The sequence below is a fragment of the Carassius gibelio genome, chromosome A9, assembly GCF_023724105.1.
Source record: "Carassius gibelio isolate Cgi1373 ecotype wild population from Czech Republic chromosome A9, carGib1.2-hapl.c, whole genome shotgun sequence".
Lineage (NCBI taxonomy): Eukaryota > Metazoa > Chordata > Actinopteri > Cypriniformes > Cyprinidae > Carassius > Carassius gibelio.
Window position 1 is genome coordinate 15,584,621 of NC_068379.1, and position 27,510 is coordinate 15,612,130.

At 38.5% G+C, this 27,510-nt stretch overlaps 2 protein-coding genes across 4 annotated transcripts in view; both read left to right on the top strand.

Annotated features, from left to right (window-relative positions):
* Positions 1-5,198, top strand: part of LOC128019732 (diacylglycerol kinase beta) — an 80,821-nt gene extending 75,623 nt beyond the window's left edge. For both annotated transcript variants that reach the window (XM_052605901.1, XM_052605902.1), the window contains one exon: positions 709-5,198. In XM_052605901.1, the coding sequence (XP_052461861.1) occupies positions 709-804 (96 nt within the window). In that variant the 3' untranslated portion in view covers positions 805-5,198. The remainder of the gene's footprint in view (positions 1-708) is intronic.
* Positions 5,199-7,548: 2,350 nt separating this feature from the next.
* Positions 7,549-19,085, top strand: LOC128019739 (ETS translocation variant 5). Of its 2 annotated transcripts, none has more exons than XM_052605922.1 (13): positions 7,549-7,717; positions 9,320-9,455; positions 9,555-9,648; positions 9,861-9,908; positions 10,246-10,296; positions 12,134-12,257; positions 12,342-12,623; positions 13,628-13,914; positions 15,603-15,662; positions 15,763-15,831; positions 16,087-16,256; positions 17,104-17,211; positions 17,327-19,085. In XM_052605922.1, the coding sequence occupies exons 2-13, from the start codon at positions 9,408-9,410 to the stop codon at positions 17,555-17,557; spliced, it is 1,572 nt and encodes a 523-aa protein (XP_052461882.1). In that variant the 5' UTR covers positions 7,549-7,717; positions 9,320-9,407; the 3' UTR covers positions 17,558-19,085. The 2 variants fall into 2 exon arrangements, with proteins under 2 accessions (XP_052461882.1, XP_052461883.1); XM_052605923.1 differs by having other exon boundaries at positions 17,104-17,205.
* Positions 19,086-27,510: the final 8,425 nt, after the last annotated feature.

The window sequence follows — 27,510 nt, forward strand, 5'->3', positions numbered from 1 at the left end:
GACTGCATTCAAGATGATTTTTGTTTCGTTTTGTTTTTTTGTTTGCAAGTACTTGTCGGTTCTGTGGAGCTGCAACAGAATAACTCTGCGTTACTACGTCCGAGTGGCCAAATATTATAATTAAAAACCATATTCTCTGCTTTTAAAGTACACAATGTGATGTAATGTGAAGTCAGATACACCCAATGCTCAATGATAGGTTTCAGTTCAGAGCAGGACCTTTTTTCCATCTCAGAAAATTGCCTCCTCCAGTCTGTTGCAGCTTTGTACATTCACCCACCCCAGCAAGCAGACTGTTAATTAAAACACTGTCATGTCACACCCTGCCATTGACTGATTATGTCATTAAGAGAGGGGAATAAACATGCAGCTTTCCATCTGCACATAGCGCCAACACAATGTCCTCCGCTATATATACATCTCTATCAGCACAAGCTCTATAAAAAGTGTGCTGCTGTGCCTTTAGTCCTCTCTAATTTGCCCAACTGTGCAGAGGGGAACATGGGATGTTATTTCAGTTTCAAGGTCAGCTCTCACTTTCTCAAATTTGTGCCTGTTAATCTGGACACGTGTGACTTCTGCCAGCTCATTTGCTGAATGTGAGCGAGACAACTGCTTAAAACAGTGAGTAATTAACAAGCAGAAGGATTTAACCAACTGTTCAGATTTGGTTGTCTTCAGAGAGTAATCTTGCCTTCTTTCTTGCAGATACGGATCACACATAAGAACCAAGTTCCCATGCTGCTGGGACCACCACAGAAAACATTCTTCTTCTTCAAGAAGCGCAACAGAAGTCGGGACTAGATGTGGGGACTTCAAAATTCAACCACTCTTCTGCAGTCATACAAACACACTCAAACATCTCCACCTTCCTCAGCTAATCCTTCGTCTTTGGCAGGTGGCAGCCAAAGAGAAGACACCTTTCAATCACTTTTGTGAGACGAATCAATACAAATACAACACTCTAATGGACTCCATCTCCGAAAACAGTCAGATGCACATGGGCTGAACCAGAACCACTCTGAGTGTCATGACCACTTCCTGTGTCTTATCATCCAGAACATCTTATCACAGGCTTGTGACCTGTAAGCTATGACTCAATTCCAACTAAATCGCCCCTCCCAATAGGCCGCTGCCTTGGGATCACACTGTGTGCCCTCTCCCTCCTCTTGAGATGGCTCATCAGAAGAGACGGCCAATTTCAAAGAGAAAAAAAGAGGGAGGACCAGTAGTGAAGAGACACAGAGTAAAGGCAAAAGAAGTGTGTTCAAGTCAAAAGAGATGGAGAGTAAGAGACACTCTGGCATGATGATGTTCTTTGCATGAGAGTTGGTGGTGCACATATGGACGTCACCAGGCCCTGGCCTAGCCTAGCAGGACCAGGGAACAAACTTTCCTCTTAAAGGAGCTCACTGAATTATACATCAGTGCATGCAAAGCATTCATTCCAGTGCCTCTCCAAGGCCCTGCAGCATGCCATCACTAAAGAGATGAAGCAACATACTCATCCATTGTGAAAATGTTTATGGGGGTCTGCTGATAGAAACAGGTTAGACTGGCCTGAATGAGATGAAATATTTCAGCTTCTGTTGTTTGCTCTGGCCAGTACTGCTGTTCGCCAGTTGACCAGTGCAAGTTTTGTTACTGTTCGCTGAATGATTATTTATTCACATACTGCCCTTTAAAACAACAATGCTCGTGTTCAGTGTGCAGAATGGACGTAAGGTCTTTCAAAAATGCAAGGAGTTTAGAGAACCCTTAGAAGAGAGAATCAGTGGACCAAAAGAGTTTTACCAATTAGCATTTATATCGTAGCAATGTGGCAGTTTGTGCAATAATTTGAAGATTTTATCGTATTTTTTAAGCCAAATCAAAATATCGTGCCATTACATTGGGGAGTAGATTCTGTGTGATTTTCCCTGTCGATTTAAAACATCTTACACCAGCCTATGCTGGCTATGCTGGTCTGTTGGCTAGTTTGAGCATTTTTGAGCTGGTCAGGCTCGGAGACTTGCAGGTTACCCAGCTAGACCAGCTGAAAACCATCGTAATGGCCGTAATCACACCAACATGAACGTACGGCATGAAAATTCGGTCCAGTTTCGGCAAGTGATTTGTCTGTTCAGACCAATGCGAATAATGGAAGAATGAAGTAATGAAAAATGCAACTTAACTTTATGGCAGTAGATGGCACTTACAGAAAATTAGTTTTATGTAACAGCAGCGACTCAGGGCATGTGACCAAATATTTCTGTAGAAAAAAAAAATCTGTGTGAATGTTTGTCTAAATCTGAGCAGAAGCATTAATAGCCGTTTATTCAAATTAAAATGTATATAACACTGATTTTTCGTCTTGGTATGAACAGGACTTACACCATCAAACCAGCTTAGGCTGTTTTAAGCATTTTATCAGCAAAGTATGATTTTAGTAATTGTTTTATATAACAATAAGGATGCAATGGTAAAACTTTAAGTTCAGGGTCAATTTGTTAAGATTTGTTAATGCATTAGATGTCAACAACTAACGCTGAAAATATATTTACAGCCTTAAATAATCTAGATTAGCCTTCATTTATAAACTCAATTGCTTGGTCCAAGTTCAATTCCACCCCATAAATTGATTTCATTGTTAATTCATTTATATTCATATTATGTTTAATAATATTGATTAATACAACCTGAAAATCTATGAATATAGTGCATACATTATTAACATTGACCAGGAGTAATAAATCCTGTAACAATATGAATTGTTCATTGATGCATTAACCAATGTTAACAAATTAAATATTATATTTTGTTACAGAAATAATAGTTTAAGGAAAAATATGCTACACATTTTTAAGAAAAACAAGGTCTCCATTCAGAGGCGGGCTGAAATGGATCTAGCGCTGGTATTAAGACTGAATCCTCTGGTCCCCATCTGTCACAACAAGCTACTGCAGTGGGGTTTGATTTACTGCTGCATGGACGGAGCCTAAATTTAACTTCCTATTTCAGGGCATGAAACACTATTCCTAATTGCAGCATGAAAACATCAGCTCGCAATTTCAGGTCGACAGTTAAGCGGGTTTGAAAGCAGCCTAGATGAATGCAGAAAACGGAAGTTACTTACAGTTCCCGTCCACAACAGCTGACTTGGAGATCCAAAAAGTGAGCGTTGTAATCTTTTAGCCCTTCTGAGAAGGCCCATAAAGAGTGTGTGACTTAAAGATGCCCACTATGTATCAGTATTTATATAAACTAAGAGCCTTGTGTGCATATATACAGTATGAATGTGCAGTGATCATCAGATGCTTTCGCAGTGTGCCATAGGGTGTTAGAACTGTATATATGTATTTCACCAGTACACAGAACTGGGGTCAGATTGACTTGAAGTTCAGGTGTCGACTTTGGAAACTGAGCTCTTCCCAGGGTTAGCAGGTTAATGTTCCCTTTAAAGAAAACTGAACCGCAGAAGCAACACCAGTGTCCTAAAAAATGCTCATCTCTTCCTATGACCACAGAACTATCGGTTTATCAGAAGTTAATGGTGAATTTGGCTAAAAGAGCCCCATTGATTCTGTGGTCTTTGGACGGATGGTTATCCTGCATGACATTCTGGTGTTTAAAGAACGGCGGTTTGCCTACAAGTGCATGTTTACAACTACTTTTCATTTAACAGTCTAGAATGATTTTAAACAGTCATGTATATATAGAAATTGTTTATATTTTCTCTAAAGTTAAACCACCGCATGCCTGCTGAAACAAAGAAGTCAATGTCTGCTTGAAGAGAGACCAAGCTGATTGTTGCTACTTTATTCGTTTTACATGATTATATTTTTGCACCCTATCCAGGCCCCTTGTGTCTACCCACTGTACTTTTCCTCAATCAGTTAGTAGCATGTTCATTGTACAAGTACCAATGTATGCAGATCGATGGGCAACTGAGAAATGTCATGTTTGGGAAATGTCATTTCTAAATCGTACTGATGTCACTTCCTGTATAATTTCTGTGAATAGCTGATAGCCTTTACTTACCAGTACAAAATAGCATTTTGCCTGGAGCAAAGACTTTTGCAATATAAGTCACTAAGAAAATAACCCAAATGATGGAACAAAATAGAGGGAATAAAACGAGAGGTTAACATGTTTTGCTGTGTTGCAATAACTCATTTTTGTTAGTGTCATCGTTCCTGCCTACTTAATCTCAGAGAAAAGTGGTGATAGAGCGATGTCCTGCACATCACAGATGAGCTCCATGATATCTCTGACACCACATCTGTCTTCATTTGTGGACAAGAAGGCTTTTATCTATTTTGTAGCTGTCCTAATTGCTCAATCTACCCATGACTGTCTCTTTTATCATAACAATAATATGAGTTTATCTGTTAAAACCGTGCTGCCTCTTTCAGGGTTGTGCTCTATTCAAAAATGAATTGATAATGCCTTTTAAATTCTGAATGTGAGGTTTTGAATTAAAAATGAATTGTAATTCAAAGAAGATCATATAATTTTGATGTATAACTAGAATAACTGCCTTTTTTTTACGTTTTGCTGAGACACCCTGAAGTTTAAGGGGTTTTTCTTGGCCCCCCAGACAGAGAGAACGATGGATAGAAGGAAGGAAGAAAAACTTTTTCCCAGGATGCATTGCCTGTTGAGTTTCTTTGAGTTAAAATACAGTACATTCCTCTCCTGTCATTCCGATTCAAATTCATGTAGGGCATTCGCAATTCTATTTAAATTCAACTCGTGAGTTGAAAGGGAGACAACTTTTTTTTTTGTTTTTTTCAGTTCTGAATTTTGCCCAACCCTGGCATATTGAGACCAAATCAGGAATGTTCTTTTTAAGAACAGTGAAGCAGAATCCTGGAGTCAATATTGAAGAGGCAGTATGGCTAATCTCAGTGTAGCACCATTCTTAGCTGGGTCAGATGAGCCTTATTGACTGCCACTGATGAAGTACAGCCCATATCCACATATCCTGAATGTGATGTTCTACATGTGTGTTTAACTCACTGTCTTACTCCTGCCTTAGGGTTAGTGTGGTTTGTAGCAGTCCATCTGTGTGGTAGGCAACAAGGTTCAAGGACAGGAGTCCTGCAGACTGGGATGGGGTTAATGGGTGAATTGTGCCCTTGAAAGCCCCTTTTAGACTCTGTTACTCTGTAAGCTGTTGGCATCCATGTTTTTATTGAATAAACAAAGAGACTGAAGCCCTGCGTCTGGTGTGGGTCATTGGCAGACTCGGCTGGGATGCTTACTCACATCCGGCAAAGGCACCTGACACAATCCTCTACTTAATGTGATTGAATTTCAGTTCACATAATAAATCACAGATTTCAGTGCTCCTGTGCTGATGATATGAGGCACTCGGGAGAAATACTGTGAGATTTTAGCGCTGTACTTAAGATCCACATGTCAGCACACTTTCACACTTGCTTCCATCTCTCAGACAACACCTTCAGTCATGATTGCACCTATATATAGAGAGTTTTAAATCATATTATGTCGCAACTTCAAGACATTGGCAGCTTTTATTAATTCAATCTTTCCAAATGAATGGATGTGTTATGGATGTGATGTGAGAAGCTTTAATGAGGTTTTGTGGCCTCCTCTAGACTCAGAAGATTGTACCTTTAGGGGCAAAATTGGGTCATGCTCAAAGGATGCTAATAATATGCACCCTTTAGATTTTGATTTGGTATAGGTGCACCTCTGGAAGGTATTGCCCCAGTTAAAAGCTATTATTGTGATATAACCAAACACTAGCATTGCACATTGCTACACTTAAAAAAAAAAAGGAGGAGGACATCTTATCAATGGGAAAATATATGTTTGTGGATTATTCAGGTGTAATATCACAACACTTGCAGTGTCATTCACTGTATGATGCTTGAGTGAGGTTGTATGACTGTTTAGAAGAAAAATATGAATGACACAAGAAGCTGTGAGCTGGGGCGAAGCCTACGCGTCTTGGGTGTGGAAAGACAATGAGGCAGGAATTATCTCTCCATGAACTATTAATAGTCATCAAGTCCCATCATGTCTCTTTTTGGGAGAGCACCATTGGCCCGAGGCTGCGTTAACCTTCATTCCACTTCATTGACTGTCTGTACCAAGCTGATTTTACAGAGTTTTCAGGGTGTATTCATTTATTCAGCACATGCCAATCATATTACATGGATTGCATACACAATGACAAGGTTTAAAAGTTGAGATTTTTCTGTGTGTTACATATGATACCAGTGTAGAGATCAGATTTGCTGCTCTGTCCGTCACCCCTCATTTAAATCTATTGTCATATGTGGTTCCTCTCCTTCAATGGAATAGCCCACATTTCCAGAGAAGGGCAGGCTGCCAGAACTGTCACACTCACCCATGGACAGCCCTTCTCATTATCAGAGTGATTGATAGTGGATCCTTTCAATATTTGTCCCTAAAAGAAAATGTAAGATATTAAAGAGAAATGTCTTGCTGATAGCTGTGTCACCACCACTCTGGATTTAATGGAAAAACAATATGCTCTTGGCCACCCCCTTCCCACCTCCCACCACATTAGTGAAAGGTGCTATAAAAAGTAGACCCTGACAGCTCGGCAGAGCTGAAAAGCCCAGATTTAGCAGCGTCAAGCCGGTGAAACAATGACACCAGTAACTGCATCCTGCACATCATCTTCATGCTATCATTGTCCTCTGTGAAAGTGGGCTCCGCTCGAAAGCTAGAAGGATTTTGAAGATTATCCTCCTCACACTTGATGCAGGATTTCTCTCCCTCTCTTTTTCACAGAAACCGCTTCGTTAAATATAGATTCTAGGACATCTGGCCTTGACCACAATAATACATTGTTAATCCCTTGCGCATCACAAGATTGTGCAGTTCGCTGTGTAGCAGATAACAATAACAATAAAAGAATAACAATAAAAAATAGAATAGCTATTAAAATAACAGCAATAATAATAAAACGCTATATTAAAACGCTTTATTATTAAAATAATCTAATTTGTTTGCTGTGTTGCCTGTTTTTACATTTTTATTTTAGATTTTTACTAATTAATTTTCTGACAGTTTTATTCTCTAGAACAGTCTTTTCAAGTAATGTTAACCACATATATATTTTTTTCTACTCACGAAATTACTAATCAAACTTATAATATCTAATATTTATACTCACATTGTAAGCTGTATGGAAAGTCTGTTGAGATATGAAATAACAACACTTGTTATTCCTTTAAATCGTTTTGTTTGTGCGCAACTCGGCTTTGTTTTAATATTTTATACTGCATTGTATACTTAAATAGCTTTTTATAGCCTAGTGAATTGTCCTCCAACTTCTGATGTGTTTCGTTGGCGATTCTACTTCTGGCTCTCTGGCCCTTTAAGAGCCTCTGGAAACGTGCGGGGAAAAATATTGAAAGTGAATGAAACTCAGCCATTCATAAAAATAGAACAGACGGGGCTTCGATTGGTCGTTGAGCTCTTAATAAATATTCAAAGTCATGCTCGCAAATCATTGGTTTAGAGATCTAAATGACGTGCGCTCGGAGCCAATGAGCTTCCAGATTCAAGTGCCTCTCGAGCCCAGGGGAAAACCGAGCAGTCCATTTACAAAACCTAATTCAAGTTTTGAGCGTTGGAGAGAGCGCATCTATCAATCACAACGAGCGGACCGCATCCGTTTGGGATTAAAACGTGTTTTTTTTTAGTCTACTGCGAGAGACGCGTCATCTCTACGGTGAGTTTAACCCTCATTCCTCAAATATTTCCACCTCGTTTGCTAAAATATCAGTTTGAAAGTGGTTGTTTCTGTGCAGCGCGTAAGTTTTTCGTGGGTTTGCAACTGCAAAAACGGCGATCTCGCCTTGGGGGAAAGCGAACGCCATTTTCTCCAAGAGAGGATTTATACTGTTTGGCAACCATTTTAATGCATTAAGTTTTAAAAAAAAAATATTTTGCGTCGTTGCAGTCGTTACAGAAGCTTGTGCGTTCAGCATTACTGACATTTATAGGTGAGTTCGGTTGTGCAATCTGAACGGTGCAGGGTTTTGTGAATGGAAGTCTCTCTTTTCCCCCCTTCACGGATCGAGTTTCACTTCATTGAGAAAAACAAGAGGCCGTCACGGGGCTCGGAGAGGGAGGAGGTCCTCACCCCGTTCAGTCTTATATTTACTTTAATCTCTTAATTTAAGGGTATATTTGTTACCCCATAATAATACAAAATATATATATATGCTAGAGGTTTCAAGTAATTATTTGTTGCTAACTAGTATTATTGGTCATATTATTTATTGTGTGTGTGTTTTATTTTAGTTGATTCTTATTTATTTTTATGCGTTTTTGGAGCAACAAGCTGTGGTTTTAACTATCGTTCATTCTCCGTGTAAACTACACTTAAACCTAAACATTTAAAACCGCTCGTGTTTTCCCCTCGCTCGTGGAAGTTGTTGGCATTTTAAAATTAATTGGTTTTTATTTTATATGTTAGTTAAACTTACATAGTTTCTCATCTATTAAGATTTTGTAGGTGTGTATGTCGATATTAAATAATAAAAAATAGAATAATGCAATAAAAATAATGTTGTTATTTTATGAATTGGTCACACGTAACAGTTAAAAAATTTATTTAACAATTATGCTTCCCACGAGAGGTCAGTGTAATAAAAATGCAATAAATAATAAAAGCATATATAATTACACTACAAACAAAAGTACATTGAAAGGGTCAAGTAAAGAATTGTTTTGTCGAGAAGCGTAAGAAGAAAAGCTATCGTCGTCCTCACGGTCTCCTCTTCCAACTGTGCAGCTGATCCAGTAAGTTCGTATCAAAGAGAGTTTATATATCAAAGAGAAGATAATTACATTTTTATATTGTTTATTCCTAAACTACTCATATAAGTTGAATATCAGTGAAGTGTAACACGCAATGGATGCTTTACAATTTTTCTCAGTTTATCTTAAAAGTTTCATGATTCTTTTCATAGAGGCGCAGATGGTTGGCTTTGCTTATGTAAGGTTAACATTCATCTCTACTGTAGTTACTGCAGCTCTGCCTCTCTCTCTCTCTCTCTCTCTCTCTCTCTCTCTCTCTCTCTCTCTCTCTCTCTCTCTCTCTCTCTCTCTCTGTGCCTGCCTGTCTGTCTTTACTCATATGCTCTGTCAGGAGGGATGTTTTGATGGGTTACAGAGAGAGAGAGAGAAGGGGGAGGATGAATACACAGGATCAGATGGATCTGAGGGTTTTGTCTGCCTCAATGCTGGGCTTGGTGTTTTGATGTGGGACCCGCTTGACTGTCCAGTAGATCTACTGCGTGATTCATCAATTTTTTTTCTTCTTTAGAGAAAACCGAAGACCCAGAGAGGTCAATATAACAATCGCTTTTAAGCGAAGACCCTTTTCTGGGAGCCTCCTTGAAGACCCAGGTGACATGGACGGATTTTATGACCAGCAGGTACCATTTATGGTCCCACCGAATGTAAGTACATTTCTTGTTTTCCTATAGATGCGTGAAGCTAATGGTGTTTTGGTTTTCAACATTAAATTAGGCAACACTGACCAAAGTGTTTTTCCACAGCAAAAGTCATTACAAGTGGAGGAGCCGTATAGCCGAGCAGTTAATGACAGAAAAAGAAAGTTAGTGGAGACTGAACTCGCTCAGGACACAGAGGGTAATTTCAACCTAATGAACATGACTAATGCATGCTTGGCAGACGGATCTGATTATTGAGATGCATTAACAGCAAGAGAGCTGAAGTATATGTGCTCAGTGTAGTTTGAGCGATGCTGTGATTGTTGAAGGCTGCCTTTGGTTTATCAGATACTTGGATCATAGTGGCTTTTCATGCTTTCAGACTGACTTGTCTTTGCCTGTCATCCGCAGAACTATTCCAGGACCTCAGCCAGCTGCAGGAGATCTGGATCGCAGAAGGTTCGAAACATTACATTTCAAGCATGTCATTATTGCTTTGTCGTGCAGCTGACATATATATTTCAGACTCATTCATATTTCTTGTAATATATGCATGTGGAATATTTAATGTCTAAGTGATGCACTTTGCCCCAGCTGCTGTTTATTTTTCATGACACTCGGGCCATTTAATTTGGTCCGCTGCACTAGCTTTCCGGCAGTTTCCAAAAAGTTGGCAGTGAGATACAAAAAATCCCAAAAGAAACATTGTCTGACAAATTGACATTGATCCTCAGATTGTTTATCAGCAGGGCGCATTGTTTGCAAGTCTTTAATGCTCTCCAATCTCTCTCCACAGCTCAGGTGCCCGATGACGAACAGTTTGTCCCAGATTTCCAGTCGGAGAGCTGTGAGTACCTTGAGATATATTATTTATTCTCCTTGGCAGTGTACTTTGGATGCATTCCAGAGAGGGCTAGGGAAAACAGCAGGGTTTGAGCTCTTGGAGCTATTTATTATTCATCTCTTGCTCAAATTCAAAGCCAAAGTTACATGGGAAACAAAGGAGATCTTAGACTAAGATGGTGTCTAGTGTGCCAGACAGTCTCGTTGATTTGAGCTGTTGAAGATGCCAGCAGTCATACTCTCAAATGGAGCTCATAATATAATGCATATATTAGATGTTTTAGCATGCATTAACTTTTAAAGAAATTGATATACTCTTTAACTTGGTCAGTGGTCTAACATTCCCTCACACTCAACCAAATAGTGCTTTGTTTTATAAAGACTTAAATGGTCTTCCGCTTTTCATTCTTGCTTGAATCATCTCAGCGAGAACCCCCTCGACCATCTATTTTTTCAGTGAAATCAGCCGACTGGTATCAGCATCACATGATCCAAGCTCATAATCAGATTTCACACTTTCATGCACTCCGCTCAGACTCTGGAATGGACTGGATTCCATCAGGAAGGGTGAGTGGAATAGGCTCCCCCCCCACAGTCTACCTAAACCCATCAAATCCACAGCCACTGAAGCTCATTTCATTGAGGGTTCTCAGTCCAAACGCACCCAATTTGTTAAAGCCTGGCCGCAGGTATCAAAGCCAAAGGAACTACTTGAGGAATGCTCGGCGGAGCATTTTATGTTATTTCCCCTCCCCCGTTTTGTCTCTGAAGTTTGTTTTTGTTTTCGTCTGATGTTGAGGCTAGGAGACGGGGTGCATACAAGAGCATGCATTTTGGTCCAGTTTTGGCATGTTACTGTGGCGTTACTGAAAAGGTTTGTGACATGCTCTTTTGTAAAATCAGCCACTTTTTTAATGCAAGTTGTAGGTTTCTTCATGCGGCATTTCAGTGCAAAAGTTTTTATTTTATTTTATTATTATTATTATTTTTTGAGTATCAAGGGGTCATCTGGACGTCTCATGGCACCCCATGCCCTCCTACAATCCCAGTACTGTATCAATGGGGAGTGGCCACTTTAGCAATAACCCCAATGACCACAGAGCAGGAAATCATCTCGCTTAAACAATTACTTTTGATCGTTTATGTGGAAGAGCATGCACCCAGACATGTTAATTCTGTCATTTACTCATTTTTGTTCATCTTTGAAACACGAATGACATTTTTAATGAAACCTGAGAGATTTCTGTCCTCCTGCTGAAAGCTCACACCACAAAAATGAAACCCATCAAAACCGTTGAGACCCTAAATGTGATTCATATGAATAAAGCAGCTTAATCCAAGAACATATCAAATGTGGTCATTTTGGGGTGTACTAGCACTTTAACCCATGCTTTGAGCTTTCACATGCCTTACCTAGTGTCTTATAAGTACAGTCTGGGTGATTTATCTGCCTCAACTTGTGTGGATCCAGTTGCGTTGGCCATTATGTGGCGCCGGACGTGAGAGCTTGGTGCAGAGATCCAGGGGCTAATGGTTACAGTGCGGGAAGGAAAATCATTCACAATCATTGAATTACGACCACACTGATTCATGAGTATTGACTCGGCTATGATGGAAATCTGAGGGGAGCGCTTTGATTGCGTGTGTTGTTCTGCACCATGATACTGATGGGCAGGACGAAGAGCTTTTATGCCTCGCAGTCGATTGTTATTACCCGTGAAATATGGTGGTTTAAAGCTGGAGAAGAACCTCCTTCTTAGGCATGTGACTGCACTTCTGTTGATGTGTTCGACTGGACACTCTGCTTCATTAGAAACATCTCCTGCTCTTTTCTCTCACAGTGATGTTTCATGGCCCACCACCGGGGAAGATCAAACGGGAACTGAGTCCCTCCGAAGATCTCTCCCCCTGTAGCCAGGATAGAAGTCCCATGCCATATGGAGAGAAGTGCCTTTACAGCTACAGGTACTTTCTTAGATATCCATCTCAATGTCATTGAGATCGTCTCGTCTGTTTGGTGACTAATTGTCTTAATTTTCCTCTAAACAGTGCCTATGAAAGGAAGCCCACTGGGTTTAAGCCATTGACTCCTCCCTCAACGCCCGTCTCGCCATGTGGCCCCACCAGTGCTCTGGGGACACGTCCCCTGCATGAACAGACTCCTCCCTCCATCTCCAACACAACATTAGGACAGCGTCTCCTTCATGGGCAGCCTTCAGTGACCAAGAGCACCCCCAGCCAGCAGGCACTCCCTCACCACGGCCAGAGCCCACCTTTTGCAGTTCCCTGTCCACCCCTAAACCGTGACACTCACTTCAATAATGAACCTAGGTCAGTCTCTGCATGGTTTCAGGACCTTTGAACTTGAACCCTGGCACTTCAGCATGTTTATTTGCTATATTTTTACCTCAGTGGAATATTTTAAACTTTTTGTGATGGTTTTCTTGCCTTACTATGAACATGAAGGAAAAAAATTATCTATCCTGTAGAAATAAATAATATATATTGTATTTTATTGAATGTAAAATGTAGTATCCATTTATTGGAATGCTATATTGCCGATAAAAAATTTGAGCTTAAGATTATTCTTTTTTCTTTTTTAATTAGTTTGAAAGATGTCTCTTAGGCTGCATTTGTTTGCTCAGAAATAAACCGTAATATTGTATATAAAAAAAAGCACTTCAAAATGATCCTTCAAAAATCACATTTGGTACTCAAGAAACATTTCATTATTATCAAGGCTTAATGTTTTTGTGGAAGCCATTTTGCATTTTTCCCCCCAAATTCATTGATCAATAGAATATAAAAAACAGCATTTATTTGAAATGGAAATCTTTTGTATCATTATAAATGTCTTAACTCTCATATTTGATGCATTTTTGCTGAATATTTATATATATTTTTTTAATTAGTTAATTCCTTAAAATTACAATTGAAAAAATTTAAATATCACTACCCAAACATTTGATATAATAATATATTATATTAAATGGCAGATGACCAAAAATCTAACGGTCACATCACTGATGGGGGGCTATAATAATACGACCCCCGTGGCGTCCTGCCTTGCCACCTGTAGCTGAATTCCTTGGAGCTTGCTGGAGAATGTGTGGCACATCATTTACAGCCAGCAGCAGAAAACACTAAAGTTCTTGTGCTAAGCTGCTCTTTTATTTATCCTGTGTCACATGACAAATGCATTGATAGTTTTACATGCTTTGTTTATGACTTCCTTCAATCATAAGCATCTGCATGGATTTAACTGAAAGTGACCGGTGTTATTCACTCCAAAACAGTTTCTGATTTTTGAATGTTGTTGTTGTTTTTTATTGTAGGTTTCAGCGACAGCTTTCAGAGCCTTGCCTCCCATTCCCACCTTCTGACGCCCAAGGAAGACCCAACTTTATGCCACAGGTCCCCAGTACTTCTTCAAGAGATGGAAGGCCACCTTACCATCGCCAAATGTCAGAGCCCTTGGTTCCTGTGCCTTCTCAGGGCTTCAAACAGGAGCTCCTAGACCCCCGCTACGCTGAGCAAGGTGTTCCCAACATGGGCCCGTCCCAGGCTGCCTTCCACCCGATGACCATCAAGCAAGAGCCACGAGACTTCTGCTTCGACTCTGGTGAGGACAGTCCCATTTCTTAGACTGGGCTTCATGAGGGCATGGAATGTATTTTGTGTGTTTGCTCTGGCCTGTGACTTTTAGCATTGTTTAGAGAGGTGTATATGAACACCTTGAACCTTTGCGTGTAACTGAGACACTTTCTTGAGAAGGCTACGCTTCACATACTTAGACATTCCTTAAGAGCAGCATTATTAATAAACAGGGCTGTCAATTTACCATGGTAACTTAACATAGTTGTCTCCTGACCTGTTTGTAAGTTCTGTAAGGAAAATTATTAATAAATAAAATAATACAGTATATATACCGGTAATGTCTTTTGAATTATCTTGAAATTTTATTGTCTTATTATTATTATTATTATGTCACTGTAATAGTGTTTGAATTTTCTTGTTTAGTGGGGCTTCTCAGGAAATATTCATAAGCAATTAATTCTGCTTAATTTTATAAATAAAGTAACATGTAACTAATGATTTTGGACATTTTAAACAATTGGCAGCCCTATTAATAAATGGAAATAATAATCAAAATATGAATGTGTCATTTAAAGTGGATATTTAGTCCTAAACATTGTTTAAACAAGTTTTGAAAGGTCGCATTAAGAGATCATATCTGAGGGAGATTGGGGCATATTCCACATCAGAAGATTTTGTTCTTTTCCTGTGTGAGATTAGGGGAACCCCATGCATCCTTAAACCTGTCCGCTTAGCTGAGCTTCCTGTTTGTGATATATATTCAGCTTTGTACACTTCAAGTGTTATACTCTCCTTCTAGGTTTATGTTTGCAGGTAACTGATGTCATTCTAAATCCTCTTACCATCCTTCTTAAAAAATCTGTGTGTCATTACATATGCATTGGGGCAGCTGAACCGAGTGGTTTCATCTGTACAGCAGCCTGGCAGATGATGCATCTGATGCAATCAATGAGGATCGCTTACTCAAAGTAGGACAGAGAGGGGTGGAGTGGCCTGGCGTATCACCAGGACACAAGGACAGATCAAACTTGATTGTCATGGTGGCTAATCCTATTTGGTGACTCAGTGCTCACTGCTAATGCTGCATGTTTCTTTGGTGTGTTGATATGAGCTTAGCCAGCGCTACCAGATCAGATGTGTGAGGCTGGACATTTACGACCCAGCTGTTCCATCAGTGTTTTAAAAGTACCAGAATTACTATTGTTCATCCTCTTGCCTTTTCAGAGCTCCTATAAAACCTCGGTTCAATCTCTGTCCTTATTAGAATTAAGGAGCAGACTGTTATTTTAACATTGCTGTGCTCTATTACAATGTTATTTTCAATATTGGTGTAGCTTATTTCTCTATATGTTTTATTTTTATTTCAGATTTATTTTTTTGTTACTTTAAATAAATGAAAAAGAAAAAAAATTTCCCTGGAATTTGAAATAAGTTTAAGGTTTCTTTATACTGTATATTTTATTTTATTTTAGTTTCTAGTAACAAAATGTTTTGTATAGTTAATTAGTAATAATATAGTTAATTCAGATTTAATAATTTCAGTCAACTATAATAACCTTGAGAACAGTTAACAATTTTCTAAAGGTTTTAATTTATTTGATCTTTAATCATACCTCATACCTTTCTTTTATTCATTTTAAAGGAACGTCTGACTCCTTTATCATTGGTAATTTCTCATTTTTAATAACCCCACTTTATTATGTTGTTTTGCAGAAGTGCCTAAGTGTCAGTCTTCATTTGGGAGAGCAGCAAGCTTCTACCAAAGCCATGAGAGTAAGTGGCATCGCCATTGAAGCAGCTCCAGCATGCTAAAATCATCTTGTCCTGTCTTCATCTAACATACGGTGTCTCTGTTTCTTCCCTCTGCCTGTAGACTTCTCATTTGAAAGAGATCAGCAGTTGTATTTCGACGACACCTGTGTGGTTCCCGAGAGACTTGAAGGTAAGATTTCACAACAAGTCATGTATAGTTTCAAATCAAAGACAGGTTAATGGTCATCTCAGTAGTTGTCAAGTGCTCAGTCTGTACTGTACAGATTCAGCAGGGCACTCCTTTCTTTGAAGAGAGAGAGCTAGTACAGTGGTGTGACATGAAGACTGTGTCCACATGAGCCACATTTGTGACAGCATTTCTCTCATGCTTGTTCACGCTGCTCCAGGAAAAAACTCTAATCTTCGGAATTCTTGTTCCTGACAGGGAAGCTAAAGCAAGAGCCCTCAGTGTATCGTGACGGCCCGCCTTACCAGCGGCGCGGCTCTCTCCAGCTTTGGCAGTTTCTGGTTACGCTGCTGGATGATCCTGCTAACGGTCATTTCATCGCCTGGACAGGACGTGGAATGGAGTTTAAACTTATTGAGCCAGAGGAGGTGAGCGGCAACGATCAGTTTTTTTTTTTTTACTTTCAGTCACACACCATTTACAGTAGTCCTGTATGTTCTCGCTTCCAGCTTTTCAGGTACTATTCATGTATTTTGAGTGAATTTTGGGATAACAGAAAAAATGCTAATGGTAACATTAAAATGCAACTAGAACTTCTAAACCGCTCATTAAAAACGCTTGAGGTGGATTTTATGTTATGGGCAATAGTTGGTAGTATTTGTAAATCCTTGCAGATTTTGTTAAAGCTACAGATATTACTTTCACATTTTTATACAACCAAGTTTTTAAAAAAGCCCTTTTTGTCTGGCTGTGAATCGCATTTTGTTAATGAAAGGACATTTAAAGAATAAGCTACTGTAGAGTAAAATTAAATTAATGCATTTAGCAGACGCTTTTATCCAAAGCGACTTACAGTGCATTCAGGCTATCAATTTTTACTTATCATGTGTTCTCTGGGAATTAAACCCCCAACCTTGCGCTTGATAACGCAATGCTCTACCAGTTGAGCTACAGGAACACGGTAGATGCTACGGTAGTCACGTGACCTTTTTTGAGAAACAAGTCGTGTCTGAAAACCTTGCCCAGATTATTGTCTGACACACTGTCTTTCTGACAAAAGCCATCTGCCACTAATTGTTAATATTTTTCCAGACTGGTTGAGTGCTCTGAATCGAAAGTAATTCATTTAATGAAAAAAGGCCACAGTGGCTTTACTAGTGACTACAGTCATTTTCTCTGAAAGTGATGGTATATTTTGGAATTTCTCTTTGTTGCATACTGCCAACTAAATTGAAACCCAGCTAATGAAATCACAATCATCATCTGTGTTTTCAGGTGGCCCGACGCTGGGGCATCCAGAAGAACAGACCGGCCATGAACTATGACAAACTCAGTCGCTCACTGCGTTACTATTACGAGAAGGGAATCATGCAGAAGGTAAAGGCAGGTTCCCCTTTCTTTTACTCTATGCTCTGCTCATAATCACAATAGTTGCTACAATACCAAGTTTTTTTTTGTTTTGTTTTATGGATAATCTTACGGCTTTCTCTCTTTTCAGGTTGCTGGCGAGAGGTACGTGTACAAATTTGTGTGTGATCCCGAGGCCCTCTTCTCAATGGCCTTCCCAGACAACCAGAGGCCCAACCTTAAAGCAGACCCCGACGGCCTGCCCGGAGTGGATGACGACACACTTCCGTTGGCGCACTATGATGAGGGGGCTTCATATTTGGTCGACGGTGGTGAGCAGTGTGTTGCTGGGATGCCTTTCCCTGACGGTTACGTGTATTGAACCTGAACCGTTGCTCTGACTGAAACACATCTGTCCCTATTGCCTCAACTCCTTTTGAACTGTTGCCCACTTCCAGATTAACCCTCCCGATCATTAAAAAAAGAATGAGGAGAAATCTGCGAGCCACCTTTTCTCTGGCGTCAGCCCATGAGAATAGTGTCGAGGAGGTGAGGAAAGCTGGTTTCCCACGCTTAAACCTTCCTCGTGGCAAACAGCCACTGCCACAGAGAAGAAGAGGTTGAGCCGGAGCCGACCGCTGCCGAAAGACGGACAGATCTCACTGCGAGAATTGTAGCAATTCTGTTTTTGACAATCTGCTTTTTAAAAAAAGAAAAATTGGTAACAAATTATTAAAAGACAACCTCACAGAAATGCAGCACTATTTAATAGTTGCCTTCTTGGTCCAAATTAATTTAGTTTTACCTCCAAACCATGTAGACAAGAAGTCAAAAGGGCTTTATTTTACAATGAGAAAAATGACCCATTTGTTTCTTCAGACTCTTTAGAAAGCTGGCTTTTATACAACACTTTTTGTTGAACTAAATGTGGACAGCTTTAATTATGCAGAGGAATACAGAACATGTTCTTTTTGTATCGTTTGGTTTTGTTCTGAGTCCTTTTGTTGCGTGTTGGTTTTATATGAACTTTTTGTTTTCATGCTGGTTAACCCAAGGGTTGTTGATGTGAAGTTAAACCAGAGGCACTCTTAGTATATTTAGTCATCTTCATGGACTGTTAACTCATTTCTGTAAACCTGTTGCGATTTTTAATATTTGTTTTCACTTCCCAAAAAGCCAAATTTTGAACTACAGAGTACATGTGATTTTTCAACATTCAAAAGGGATGCACTAGTCAGATTTTGTCCATGCTTGGTGTAAGTGAAGGTCAAACAACATAATTTTTGGCATTACTTTATATTTTACTGCACCAGGAAAGCAGGAGTATCAGGGCCTTGCATGCAATAAGGTACAAAAAAATAAAATTTCCTTGTCAGCTACTCATTGCCAATCTCAAGTTGAAAGACCACTGCTTTCTTTTGCATGACATATTCAGTGATCAGCTGTCCATCAACATATCGCTTTATGCTGGACAAGGAAGAAATTGTGGAGTTCTCTGCATTTGTATTCTCTTTTTTTTTTTTTTTTTTTTTTTTTTTTGAAAAGATGAACATATATTTTTGCAAAGTCTGCATTTATTTGATTTTATTGTATAAGCTGTATAGTTCTGCCTGTAACAGATACTCTATGTATGTTTTAAGTGGATCCCTGTGTCGCAGTGACTGCACACCAGTGGTTACCAGACGCCCTTTCCTGATGGGTTCGAGAGCAGTGCCTTTTTAAATGAGAGGTGCAGCTTCTAAAATAACCTTTTTTCTCATGGAATGAGGGGCTTGTCTCAACATCCACCATATAAGGGTTGTCTGCACTTGTACAGGCTTAACCTTGTTCCCCTCACAATGTGTTCTTTACACTGCTGAGTTTATAATCTGTACTGGGTACAATAAACTGTCTATTCTGCTTCACTTGCACACTTGTGCTCTGCTTTTTCTTCTCCCACATCTAACAATTACAATGACAGAGTAGCCACATATTTGATTAACTTCATGTGAGACTGTGGAGACAATTTTTTTTGTTTTTACAAAAATTAATACATGTGTAAAATATTATTTTAAAAAGTAAATGTGTGTGTATATATATATATATGTGCCACTTGAAAGTTTGTGAACCCCTTGCAGAATCTGTGAAAATGGGAGTAATTTTAACAAAATAAGAGAGCTCATACAAAATGCATGTTATTTTTCAATTAGTACTGCCCTTCACTTGCATGCTAACTGAAAAACAAATGAAGTACCTTGATCTTCAAATTCAAAAAGTTTTTAACGCCGGCTCTTAATATGCATTATATTTTCTTCTGGAGCATCAGTGAATGTTTGAACCTTTTTTAATAGTTGTTGGAGTCCCTCAGTTGTCCTCCGTGTGAAAAGATGGATCTCAAAATCATACAGTCACTGCTGGAAAGGGTTCAAATACGCAAAAGGAATGCTGGAAACCTGAAAAGAGGTTTCTGAAGAACAATGCTCAGTTTAACTATTCAGAACAAACAAGGGACTCATGAACCGATATCACACACACACAAAAAAAAAAATATATATATATATATAAAATTATAATAATAACAGTCGTGGATCATCCAGGTAACCACACACAGAATTAAGAACCAAACTTTTGAATGGGGTTATTTCAATTTTATTTTTTTCTTTTGAAAAAAATGTTACTCCGGACAGTACTAAATAAAAAATAGCATGCATTTTTCATGATCTCTCTTATTTTGTTAAAAAAATTTTTTTTTCAGATTCTGCAAAGGGTTCACAAACTTTCAAGTGGCAATGTGTGTATATATATATATATATATATATATATATATATATATATATATATATATATATAGTAAAATAAAATAACATTATTAAAATAACTTTTTTCCTGTGATAATGTTGAATTTTCAAGTCAACATTCCAGTCTTCAGTCACATGATCCCTCAGAAATCATTCTAATAGCTGATTTGATGCTCGAGAAACATTTATATTATTATTAATGTTCAGAACACTTGTGCTGCTTAATATTTTTGTCTAAACCTATTTTTGATTGACATTTTTTCCGAATTCTGTGATAAACAGTTCAAAAGAACTTGAAAATGTATACATAAAATATAAAAGAATATGAAAGTCTTTACTGCCACGTTTGATCAATTTAACACATCCTTTCTGAGCAAAAGTTAATGTTTTTTTTTTCAACAAATAATATACAGAATTTGTTTAATTGTTTATAACCTAAGTTATGCATATATTATTCTGCTCATATGTGAGAACTACGAAGCCCGTTTTAGCTGGCAATTGCTGTCTTGCACTGAATCTGAAACTCTATTCTCTATCGATCCGCCTCTATTCAGTTAAAGGCCCTTTGCTGTCCCAGGGGCCACACTGGCCTTTCATCAGGGCTTTAGATGGTTAGCTAATGTGTGTCTGCTCATATGCTCATGCTGTAGGCCTCCCATCTATGATTATTTAATAACTTTGTATGGATGGGTGAGCAGCATGAGTGATACTAGAACTTGCACTTATGTCATAACATCAACAGCCTCAATTATTCATCCAAACACATATATGAGCTGTATACTGTTTACACAACACTGTGCATTTATGCCTCAAGCATTTTCCCTCATCTTTTCATTCTTACACCAAGGCTGAATTCAGAATTTGATGTAGGAACTGAAAACAGAGATGCAGCAGCAGAGGCACTGTGGTAACATTCCTTACCCCCCTCCGCTCTAGAAAGACACTTAACCTTTGAACCTGCCTACTTCCCTGTAAATAACCCTGCAGTCAACACAACCGTTTTATTTCTAACCGACTTCACGCTGTATTCTATAACTGACTAAAGCAATAGAGTAGAACACTATAAGCTATTTATCCATTCATGCGAAGTAGATAATGGCTAGTTCCATCCACATATATTTTGCACTACGCTCTGCTAATGACTGTTTTAGTGAAGTATTGATTTCACTTAGCAGACCGACAGCTAATGCACACCATTTGCTTACGACACATCTTTTAGTACAATGGAGCAAGACAGAGCTAACTCACTGTTTATTTTGCCCTGTAAGCAGCTGTCTATCTGCTGAGACACAGACAGAAATTCAATTAACTGTTATTACAATACATTTTCTAATTGATAAACTTTACTTCCGACCAGGCAATTCCTGCCAGGCACTCAGAGCTTGACCTTTTTTATTTAGACATTGATCTTTTAATTTATTTCAATTGATTAAGTAATTAGTGATGCATTCATTTACTTTAATATAATTACCTATGACATAGTAGGCTATCCTAAGCATTGATTCTTAAAATGAACTTGAATGTAAAAGGGAAAGGAGTTACTTTAAAAAAATTATTCAATAACTGGTTAAGTGTGGACAATTTTAATTTTAAAAACATGTTACAGGACAGAAATGTGGCTTTTCCAGTGAAATGGCTTTTCCTGTTTCAAAGTCATGAAGAGAGTTCATTCATCGTGGTTTGTGTTCTCTCTAGTGGCCATATTAATAACTGCATATTAATAACTGTATTTACACGCACCAGGCTCTGCAGTCTGCAAACTAGAAATCACAACCTGTGCTCATTTTATAAAATAATATTAGGTTAAATAAGAACTAACGTGCCTGGAGCAGTTGGCAGTGTCATTTGAAAGATGATGATTTTAGTTGGTTAAAGGTATTCATAAATCATTTAATGATAAATATCGGTATGGTCAGCAGAGGACAAAGGAGAAATTGTATTAAAAATCTTTACCTGCTTTTACCATATTTAATAATAAATTAATTAATTAAATAAATGTAAAAATGCACAGTTTTAGTCATGTCCGGTTTTAAATAAATTATATTTATGGCCTAAATGATTTTTATTGTTGTTTTAATTGCATTGTGGTTATATTAAACTCATCTTCAAATCACAATAAATACCTAATTTTCTTTTTTTTTTCATAGTTTGGCTGGTCCTGCGATTTATAGTCAGGTGAGACTTATTTATCAAAATTAATTTGACATGAACCAAGAGAAAACATTACCGTCTCCATCCACGAGAGGGCGCTCTATGTTCCACTTTGCTCCTGTAGCCTACACTGAAGACATAGAGCGCCCTCTCGCGGCTGTAGACGGTAATGTTTTCTCTTGATTCTTGGTTCTAAATAAATGCGACTTATATATGTTTTTTTCCTCATCATGACGTATTTTTGGACTGATGCGACTTAATCCGCCTTTCCACTGTCTCCGACGAACGACAAGCGACAGATCGGAAGTCATTCATTTCCAATGGAAAGTAATGCGGGAGCTGCGTGGAGTTCTGATCACATGCGTATGCGGAAATTTCGGATCCGATTTGAGCCTCGGATACGTTCAAATATTTGAACTTCTGCGACTAGACCGTATGCGAACGCCCGACCGGATGTGATGTATTCTAATCAAAACAATCGGTGCGAGGTCAGAATTACCAATATTTTGTTAACATTAAAATTATCCTTTAAACACTATTTCTGTAAAATGGTGGATTATAATACTTATGGCAGAAATAATTATTTAATAATTATTAAACCATTATTTACGTTGATTAGCCCCATAAAACCTACTGTTTTTATTTTGGGGGTCACCTGATTTGTGAAGATGCATTCATAAATTAACTATGTTCATTAAAATTATGAATTTTACCATGGTGAATATGCCAAGGTAACAGTTGCTGCACAACCAGTTTGAAAATTCTGCGCGACTGCCGCTAGAGGGAGAAATGCGACAATTGTGTCCGAAGGACGTGTGCAGTGGAAAGGCGGCTTTATACTCAGGTGCGACTTATAGTCCGAAAAATACGGTACCCTTGTAACAGTATCTTTATAACAAAAAATCAACATACATTCGTGGCCCAAAGATTTGGCAGTGACAAGTTTTGTGTTTTGCAAAGTTTGCTGCTTCAGCTGTTGTGGTGTTCATTCACAAAGTTTCTAGATTATTGTGTATAGCGATCAGATGCATTTTAAATAATTGCTAAAGTTTTCCTGGCACAAAATGACCAGCTAACATTAATTGACTAATCATATCAGCAGCACACGTGTTAGTGTGAATGAGTACTATTCAGGTAAAATCACTATCATACTAAATAGATTGTAAGAGCAGATGTATGGCTATAAAAGAAGGAAGAAACGCTTCCAGTCATTTTGTTCTTGTTAGCAATGCTATCACCAAAAAATCATGTGCGGCTATCATCGCTTTGCATCAAAATGGCCTCACATGCAAGGAAATTTTTACAAAGATTATTGCACCTGAAAGAACCAAGATCATCAAGAACTTAAAGGAGAGTGGTTTGACTGCAGTGAAGAAGTCTTCAGGATGTTCCAGAGCGTCCAGCAAGCGCCAGGACCGTCTCTTCCTGAGGAGTCAGCTGGAATCGTGTCTCCAGCAGTGCAGATCTTGCTCAGGGACTGCAGCAGGTTGATGTGAGAGCATCTGTACACACAATGAGGCCAAGAGTTTAAGACAACGGCCTGGTGTCAAGAAGGACAGCAAAGTAGCCAGTTCTCTTCAAGAAACGGACAGACTGAAATTCTTCAGGAAGTACAAGGATAAGACAGCAGAAGACTGATGCAAAGTTCAGACTGCTTGGGACATCTGGAAAATCGATTGTTCTGAGAAGAAAAGGTGAACGCTACCATTCTGTGTTGTGCCACCAGTGAAGCATCCTGAGACCATCCATGTGTGGGGTTGCTTTTCAACCAAGGGAGTGGGCTCTATCATAATTCTGCCACCAAAACATTGCCACGAATAAAGAATGATATCAAAATCATTCTTGCAACAATCCATAAGCAGTTTGGTAATGATCCGTGCATTTTACAGCATAATGGAGCAACATGGCACAAAGCAAGAGTGATAAAGAAGTGGCTTGAAGATAATTACACTGAAATTTTGTATCCGTGGCCAGGTAACTCCCCGGATCTCAATCCCATAGACAACCTGTGGTCAGTCCTCAAAAGGCCAGTGGACAAGCAGAAGAACAAATTGTGATCAACTCCAAGAGTTAATAAGGCAAGAATGGATTGCAATCAGTCAGGATTTGGCCCAGAAGCTAATATACAGCATGTATATTTGCTGTAATGAAATGTGTTCATGTGGCTTAAGGTTAAAAAACACATTATTTTCCACATACTGTACATTTTTGTTTCTCCTCTAAGACCTGCCTTTCTGAAACAGTCGAATTTTACAAAGCTCATCAGTCTGAAAAGTTTCTAGTTGTGTCTTCTTTTGGACAGCCAAACGAAACACAGCGTCACACACAGCGGGCTGGAGTGAGCGGAGGCCAGCTTGAGAACGGTGCGGCCGGCGGACTGTAGAAGGAGCTTGCAGCAACCTTGTGACGACCCGGGACTGAACTCCGCTTCATCCACAGTGAAAGCTGATTATACAATAAATATCATCATATAAATAAATATATTTATTTTGAAATTAAAGTCGGCATGAAATGAAAATTCATTAATTATTTTGGTTGGCCTGGTCATTTTTATGAAAATGTCATAACTAGTAAAACATATATCCGTTGGCTTCTCAAATCATTAAGTCTCATTAAACTCACTGCTAACAAAAAAAAAAAAATTTCAATCAACCTACATTTTTTGTCTTTGTTGATAATCCATTTCACTCAGATGTATGTCTCAGTATGGAAGAAAAGATCTGTCACTATTTCTGCTTTATTTTAACTTAAAAAATTTGCTTAATATTGATAAGGCTATGATTATTTTCCTGTTTTGGCTGAAAGCCAATAATGTCCAGTATTAAAGTTCTGTATTTGGTCAAAATAAATTAACAATCTGTCCTTAAAGATTAATTTCAGTCATTTTAAATGTTGCAAGTGATTTTGGGCATCACAACATTATGATGTACAGTATGATCATCTTTTGAGATTTGCTCAAAACATTACAATTAACAGTGTTAAGATCAATTTAAAGTGAGTGATAAATGATGACGAAGGTAATGTAAATGCAAAAAGAGTGAAAATGAGCAGCACAATTTTCGAGTAATATTTAGATATATTTAGAAAATGAAGGCTCGGGACTATGCATTGACTGTTGTTCATTGTACATATATATGTATGCATATGTATCTATGTGAATGTGTGTTTTAAAGTTCAAGGTGCCCATTGTTTTATGGTGCATCCCACTGTCAAAATCATGGGACCAGTTATCTATTTGGTTCCAAGAAGTGCAGATGTTGTGGCTTTCAAATTGAGATTTCAGTGAATTCAGATGTGTCAGGTGAGAATGTCTTAACTGCCTAAAATGACATCAGTGTAGGTTGCATGCAGACCACCCTTAATACTCAGAAAACTAGATGCTCACAGAGCTATGATTACAGAGGCCCTGCTGCACATCCTTCTTCATACAGTAAAGGATATGTCCCCATGCCCAGTGCTTGTCTCAGCTGTGGGAGGAAGTAGAGAACAGGAAGGACACCAAATACTTTAAGGACGAAGCAGCCCAGGTGAGCTTCTCCCTCAATATGGAGTTGGATATGCAGAGTTAGGTTCAGAGGAATGACTATACCCAAAATTACCAAGACCAATCTTATATACAAATAGAAGAAGCAGATTACCACAATCTGGATCAGGGATCGATTTCAGAACACACTTCCAGTAAAACCAGCTTAGACCACCGCATGGAGCAAAGCACCCGGAGTACAGAGGCAGACTACAAAGATCCAGTCATGGCCACCAAAGGAAGTTCAGAAATATCAGATGAACCACTGTTGCAAACTCTGTTGATTGTTTCTCTTGCTTAAGCAATTCTTTTGAGCTGGATAATGAGTCAGGAGACCAACAAGGAGACCTGAGAAAGAAGCATGACTCAGTATATGAGCAACAGATTGAGGAGATCAATGTGAGAACTCCAACAGAGGTTGTTCAGATTTTCCAAATGAAAAATGTTACCAATGACATGGACTTGCTAGCTGTCATCCATGAAAAAGATACATACACTACACACGCAAATAGCCATGTCTGAAAAGAACAACATTACTGAAGTCTGCATGTCTGATTTAGATGTCCTTGCTGAGGGATTATATTCATTTCCTAAATGGGACTGTTGGAGTAGGTGTTTGTTTGTTTTTTAAATGAGCTGTGTACTTGCTTACCATTCACTCTTAGGAATTCATAAAGCTAAAAGAGACAACAAATGAGTTGAAACAGCTGAAGAGCAGAAAGACAAGGTAATGTGCTGAAAGTGTTAAAGTGTTCACCAAAAATGGAAACGGTCATTTACTCACCCTCATGTTGTTCTTATGACCTCTAGGGGGCAGCAGCCACCACTAAATGTTCTGTTTTCTCTAGCGTGAATTGCTGCTTTAGTTTGAGAAGTAGCTACAATGCATCAAAAGTCTCCATCTACACTTTCAGCAACAGTATAAGGTAAGCATATTCTTAAACATGCTAAATTGATCTAATGTATGCCCAAATGCTGAGATTAAACACTGGATAATCAACACCATCGCTTTAGGTTTTTGGAGTTTTCAAGTGAAATGATATTTATTGCATTTTACTTTCCATAGACACACTAATTATCAGAATCTCAGTAAAAGTCAAACCTTTAAAGTTAAGTATCAGGTTGTAAATAAACATGGTCTAAAAAAGTTTCCAGCCGCAAAACGTGTACATTTCTTGCTGAACTGGTATGATTACTCATTTAGCCTAATCTGATTGTATCTGTAACAACAATCACGAGTTTACAGCTCCACACCCAGAGTGTGATGGTCAGTTGTTAAACTGGCAGCAGTAGCATGTATTAAATCATTTAGCATTTATATATTAATATTGATAGATCGTGTAGTAATTCTGAATGCAGTAGTTCCAGGTTTTAAAACATAATTAGAGATTATCATTAATGAACTGCAATCTTGACTGTGCTTTCAGAGGGCAGCCATTGTCTATCTCAAGAGCGCCAGTGGTGCCAAGGCAGCAGCCAGCACTCTGTGGGCCTGGTTCAGCTGATCCTAAACTGATCAGTGCTCTGTCCCACAGCAGCTCATAAACCCATAAAGCTGAAACTGCAGGGGGTGGACCGGAACTAAGGGTGTAACCTACAGTTCATCACATGGAGTGAGTATGAAGTGACAGGCTTTTTAGAAAGCTTATGTCCAAAATCTGTTTGTTTTGAGGATTGAAATGCAATTGACTAAAAATGACTAATATATGTTATACTACTGACAAATATAATTATAGTAACTAATGTATTACTATTATTAATATATTTAAAATTGTATATTTTTTTAATCAATTAGTTTAAATTATTGCTAATATCAGACATTCTTTTTTTTCTATTACAAACCCTTAAGATGTCATTATGTTTTTGACTTGGCACCGTGGTAGT